Source organism: Propithecus coquereli, unplaced genomic scaffold, assembly GCF_000956105.1.
Source record: "Propithecus coquereli isolate 6110/MARCELLA unplaced genomic scaffold, Pcoq_1.0 Scaffold37, whole genome shotgun sequence".
NCBI classification, from domain to species: domain Eukaryota; kingdom Metazoa; phylum Chordata; class Mammalia; order Primates; family Indriidae; genus Propithecus; species Propithecus coquereli.
In genome coordinates, this window is record NW_012149396.1 from 3,962,789 (window position 1) to 3,969,386 (window position 6,598).

General features: G+C 38.1%; 1 protein-coding gene across 1 annotated transcript in view; it reads left to right on the plus strand.

The window, feature by feature from the left end:
• DYNAP (dynactin associated protein) overlaps positions 1-1,364 on the plus strand; it is an 82,511-nt gene extending 81,147 nt beyond the window's left edge. The window contains 2 exon segments of the mRNA XM_012651727.1: positions 284-335; positions 917-1,364. Coding sequence (XP_012507181.1) covers positions 284-335; positions 917-1,364 — 500 coding nt within the window.
• Positions 1,365-6,598: the final 5,234 nt, after the last annotated feature.

Genomic DNA, 6,598 nt, shown 5'->3' on the forward strand with positions numbered 1-6,598 from the left:
GCTATTTGGGCTCTTTTATGGTTTCAAACATAGTGCAGAATTATTTTTTCTAGATATGCAAAAAATAATGATATTTTGATGGGAATTGCATTGAATCTGTAAATCATTTTGGGTAGTTTGGACATTTTAACAACGTTGATTCTGCCAATCCATGAGCATGATATGTTTTTCCATTTGTTTACATCATCTACAATTTCCTTCCTCGGTGATTCATAGTTCTTTTTGTAGAGATCTTTCACTTCCTTGATTAAATATACTCCTAGGTATTTTATTTTCTTTACAGCTAAAAAGATGTATGTTCATAGCAACCAAAGCAGCGGGGGCATGTGGTCAAGGTGAGTGGACATTGATTGAAAAGTTACTGGGGTATTTTTGTGTTAATGGAAAAGGTTCATGTATTAATAGGGTGGGAGGACATAGTGAGGGATATAGACCTTTAGACTTTTTTCAGGCATCATATTTAAGCTATAAAAAATTCATATACTTAAGTTCATCAAATTTCACTATATTTTCATTTTATATTGATACAAACACAATAAGAAATAGGTAAAGAATAATAATTAAAGAGTAATAGAGACAAGTACATTTTATTTATTAATCCCCTCCCCCTCTCCCCACTGACCATATAACTGACCTATCTTGGCTGCCTATTATTGGTTGTGTTCCAGGTGGAATGTTGGGGTGTCCTCCAGGGTTTGTTGTGGCTGTGGGATCCATGGTTACTGGCCAGAGCCATTGGTGCCTGCAGTGCCATAGAGAGGCTGTGATCCTCTGTGGAGCTGAACTCTGGACTGAACTTTGGGAAGCTGGGCAAGGTGGTGATGAGTCCACAACTGGCTTTCCATAGCCTCCAGTGGGAGACACTGGTTTGTCCACCTCTTATCAGCTTATTGGTGGGTCTCATTCTTTTATTTAGACTTGTTCAATCTATTAGAAGCCAACTTTGTGCAAGGCGTAAAAAGAAGCTCGCAGAAACACTGGCTGCACAAATTAAGAAGAAATGCCAACTCATTGACAAGCTTAGTGCTTCTAAAAAGGAGTATGAGGAGATTGAAGCATCTTTAGAGAATGTCCGGCTGGCGAATAAGTCTTTAAATATACCCAGTCTTATAGACAATTACAAAAAGGTGAAGAGCTCCAACTCAATGCTGATGGAAGAATTAACGTATCTGGTGCAAGAAACAAAAAAGGAGAAATCCAAAGGCTCTAAACAAGAAGAGGCAATGAAGGAGATATTAAAAATGCTGCAGTCCCTAGAAGAGGGTATGAAAATCACCCTGTCACAAGAAGCTTTCCCACAGCTGCCAGGAGGCCAGCAGCCAAGTCCCGCTGGTCTCTTCCCCAGGAGTGGTCCTGGATCTTAAAGCAGAAATGTTCCCTCCCCTTCACTCAGGCCTTCAGAGCTGCCAGACTGCATTCATCCATCTGGACTCCATCTGAGGGTGGTTGAAACAGTGGATCCAGAAGAGCCCCTGTCTTGGCTGCAGTTCCTCCACCTACACAACCTGGACATGGCAGTCACCTTTATCCTGGGTAATTCCTCCAAATCTATTGAACTTCCTCAAACACATCAAGAAATGTGGGAGTTTCTTAATCTTTACAAGAAAGTTTCAATTTTCTTTCATGAGCAGTGGAAAAAATGCTATGTTTAAGAGGCTAATTTTTTCTTCATATTAAAAATTTATTAAAGTTCATTTTTCAAAATAGTTTTTTGCAAGTATTTATGTTAATCTTGTAAGTGAATTATTCATAATTTTTGGTGTGTATATATATATGTTATCTTCACATCTATATATTGTATCTGTTTATGGACTCAATTTCTACAATATATATACAGATATTTTCTAAACAGAGGAATGAAAATTAAAAAAACTCAAAATAAAATGTACTTCAGCTAAAGCATTAAATAGAGTATGACAGGAAATTTCATTTGCCCATACTGTTCAAACCAAATTGGGTAAAAGCCTGATAGATTTTCTTGAATGTTATCTCAAAAAAAAAAAAATGGAAAAGATTTGTGATAAACTAAGAGGTTATATATAGTTCATGTTAAACATGTAAAGACTATATATCAACAAACATAAGTACATACACAGATATGATTTAGAATTTAGTGCCTTTTAACATTTTCAATAGACATATCAAAAATTATATAAGTATTAATAAGGACACGGAAATTTAGGAGTATCCCGTTTCATGTTTCTTTGTGCAGCAATGATTTGTTATAAAGCCACTTGTCTCTGAAATTTCTTCCTGAAAAAATGTACACATGCAGATACAAACATACATGTTATAGTATGTGTTCTTGTATGTTCTTAGCCAATAAGGGCTACACAACCACGTGACATTAAACATGCTCAGCCAATGAGAAATAATACACCAGTTCTTGCTGTCAGAGTGCATTGTACTGTCCTGTCTTGAATTGGGTGTGCTCTGCCTGTATGCTGCTCAGTGCACTGAGGTCTCTCTTTTTCCATATATATAGTTTTATATTTCAAAATAATAAGGGGGTACAAATGTTTTTGTTACAGGGATAAGTTTTATAATGCTTGAGTCAGAGCTATTAGTGTGCCCATCACCAGAATAGTGTTCATTGTACCCATTAGGTAGGTTTTTACCCCTCCGCTCCTTTCTCGGTTTCCCCCTTCTAGATTTCCAATGACTTCCCTCTGTGCCCCTGTGTGCCCATCAATTAGTTCCAACTTATTAGAGAGTACACATAGTATTTGTTTTTCCGTTCCTGAAATACTTCACTTAGGATGATGGTCTTCAGTTCCATATTGCTGCAAAGGACATTAATTCATTTCTTTTTATGGCTGAGTAGTATTCCATGGTATACATATACCACATTTTGTTAATCCACTCATGAAATGATGGGCACTTAGGCTGATTCCGTATCTTTGCGATTGAGAATTGTGATGCAATAAACATTTGAGTGCAGGTGTCTTTTTGATAATATGACTTCTTTTCCTTTGGGTAGATACCCATTATAATAATTTGCAGTCCCACCAACAGTGTATAAGTGTTCTTTTTTCTCTGCATCTGCACCAGCATTTATTGTTTTTGGACTTTTTAATAAAAGCCATTCTAACTGGGGGAGCCAAAAGCACATAAAATACAACTATTTACAAAGTAATGGGAACATATTTAAACTTAATAATAACAGATAAATAAAAATTACACTCTTCACCTGTTTAATTAATGTTATGTTTAAATACTATTTTACTCAATACTGCCAATCATGTGTTTAGACATGTGCTGTCAATATTTTTGGCAAATCAAAAATTTTGTAGCATTTTGGAAAGCAGTTTGCATTAAGAGTGATAAAATACCCATATCCTTTGACTGTGTAATCCCATCTACTGGCAATTGGTCACCAGAAAATAGCTTAAAATATAGATAATAACACCTTCCGCTATTACTCATGACTGCAGACATACAACAACTTAGAGAGGCAATATTAGAGGACAGGTTAGCTCAACTATGTCACATCCTACGTGGTATGATTACATTGGCATTAAATGTGATGTTTTTAAAAAAGATTTTAAATTATTGGGGCAAATGCATATGTTAAAATGCCAAATGAAAAAGATGATAATCTGTGTGTGTGTGCGTGTGTGTGTGTATGTATAATGTGCTCACATTGTAAAAAAATGTATGACAAAAAGACGGAAACTTTCTAATTCATGTAGCATGAAAACAGCTACCTGCTTCTGAATCTCTTTCACTTATTTTTCAAACACATACAAAGCAAAAAAAAAAAAGGAAGCAGATATTCTCACAACAAACATCTGTCATGTAACTCAACAATAAAGGCCCACAAACTCTAACTTACATATAAGCAAGATGAAAAAAATGTGAAATAAGAATATTTTTTACGCCATACACATTCGCTAAGTTAAACATTTCACTGTGTTGGTACCTATAAAAAAATAGGAATATTTTTATGGAAGTGAATAGTCATACAATCTTGGAAACAATTTTGGAATTATATGATAAAGTTGAAAAAACACACATCTGATGATTCAGGAATTTCACTTTTAATTATACATCTAGAAACATAGCATCATTATACTAAAAAGGGAACCAAACTCAATTTCCATTGACAGGAGAATAGATCAATAATTGTGATGTAACCAATCAAGGAAATACTATAAAACAGTGCAAGTGAATGAAATAGGGTTGCAAATGTCCGTGTAACTGAGTTTTATAAATGTAATCTTGGGCAATCTCTCCCCTGACCTGACTGTGGAAAAATACAGCATTATAGGAGTCATATAAATTTTAAAACATGTAAACAATACTACATATTTTCAGAATATATTAAAACATTTAAAAAGGGAAGTATAAACACGAAATTAAGCAGAGTGGTCATCTCTGGTAGGAAGGGTCAGAGGGCAGGAGGGGACGCACTCAGGCATAGGTACAGAGGTGGCTGTAATTGTGTGTCAAAAAAAAATGTTATTGCTTAAGCAGGGTAATGGGAATTTGGTTGTTTACCAGATTATACTTTTTTGTGTGTTTTAAATGTTTCCTAATACATTTTTTAAAAATGATGTGCAGGGGACAGGGTATGTGATGTGTGAAATAGTGTGCGATGGGGGTTCAGAGGTGGGCAGAGGCCGGAAAGCTCAGCGACTCCCGGGCCTTGGAAAGGACTTGGGATTTTACTCTACAGGGAGTGGGGATGCCGTTTAGGGGTTCTGAGCAGGATAGTGGTATAAACAGGTTGACATTTTGGAAAGAACATTCTGGCTACCTTGTGAAGTATGAATCAGAGGGGGCAAAGGTGGAAGTTGGGAGAACCAGTTGTGTGCAGTCCTCCTCAGGGATGAGGGTGGGATCGTCATTCATATTTCCACATCCGACACTGAGCAGGGGACATAAAAGGCAGTCAACACTACGAATTGCGGTATTATAACTAGGATTAATTTAGGGATATTTGTAATCTTTCTTTCTTTACAAACACTAGTGGCTACAAAATTAGATATACCACATCTGCTTTTCAAAGACTACTGTCTCGTTCATTTCTCAATTCATATTTTAAAGTTCACATCCTGACTTTTCTCTTTCCCCTTTGTCTGTGTAATCTAATATCTTTCTACTTCCATTACAGCCTTACTCTACGTCCAGACTGCTCATCTCGCTTTCTGCCTCTCCGTGTTGGTCTCAGCTGCCCTCTTTCTATAATTTCTCCTTCCTCCTCTTTCCTCATCCACCAGCACTGAGGACCTTCAAGATCTGGATCCCAACTTGCCTCTTCCAAACTGTGACCTTCTTCATCCCTCAAAGACCACTTCTTTTGCTTTCCTAATATTTTGACCATTGCCCCCAGTGGCTTTATTCTCACTTATCCACCTGACCTTGCCTACCTGCCTCCTCCCTACTAGCGTCCCAGTGCTGAATTCACTGCTGCCTCCCTTGGGCCTGCCTTGGTCCCGCCTTGGTCCCCATCATTGTCCCAGATCCAAGCCTGACTCAGACAGGAATTCTGTGAGCTGCTCCACCTCCATAGCTCCCTTGTCTTTTACCACCCCACCCCAAGTGAGATGAGGAAATAAGCCAAGATCTCATCTTGAACTCTGGGTCTGCTGGGTCTGCACCACCCACTGGACCTCCAGTTAGGCTGCTGCAGCCCTGAACAGGACTATGATGTCCCACCACTGAGCCCTTGGACTCCCCTCTAATCCTAGTTTTAGAGTTGACCCCAATCTGGGACCCAGATCTGATAACCTAGTTATGGTTCTGAACCTTACAAGCCCCAATTTCTTCACTTCACATACCTGAAATTTTCTGGGATTTCCATTCTGAGTGCTCATTCCAATAACCAATTTATTTGTTGCAATTTTTTTTTTTATGAGGAATGGAGCCCTGCCTTATTCTTCTTGTGCCCATCTCTGCAAGCTGTAGGCCCTTTTGGTGGGTGAACCTCATCTCCCATATCTAGGGCCCTGCTGTCTTCAACAAAGATTTGGACTACATGGCTGATTGCCAATCCCCATGCTCTGTGAATGTCCTAATAGTTGTCTGATGCTTGGGCAAGACTTGCAGGGTCAGCATGGATAATGACCCATGCCTTATTTATAGCCTGAATTCCAGCAATCTCTATTTCTGTGGGCGGGTCTAATTCCTGGCTTCGCTGCCAGTAAACATCCATACTTCCCCGATGAATCTTGGCATACATCACCAGAATCTCTAAAGGTATGACAGTTCTGTGATCTTTATGATGAACTTGACCTCCAAGTTGTCTTTCACTTTTTCTGAGCATCCTCCTTAGGGAATGGTGCGGTACACAACAGACAATTAATATATGGTTATAGACAAGAAATGGAGAGCTTGAGAGCCACACACTCTAATCTTAGCTTGGGTTTATGAAGCGTATGTGTCTCATCAGAAAAGTGGAGATAATACTACTTAATTCTTATAAATTCTTATAGGTATTACAAGGATTAGCTATGAGCAGTATGATACACCCATTGGAATAGGCACAAACATCTCTATAATGTGAGTAATATTATGTTAATCAAATCTTATGTCAGAGGATGTCTAAGAGTAGCATCATTTGCTATGATTCCTCTGTGGTTAAAGCTATTCTTGT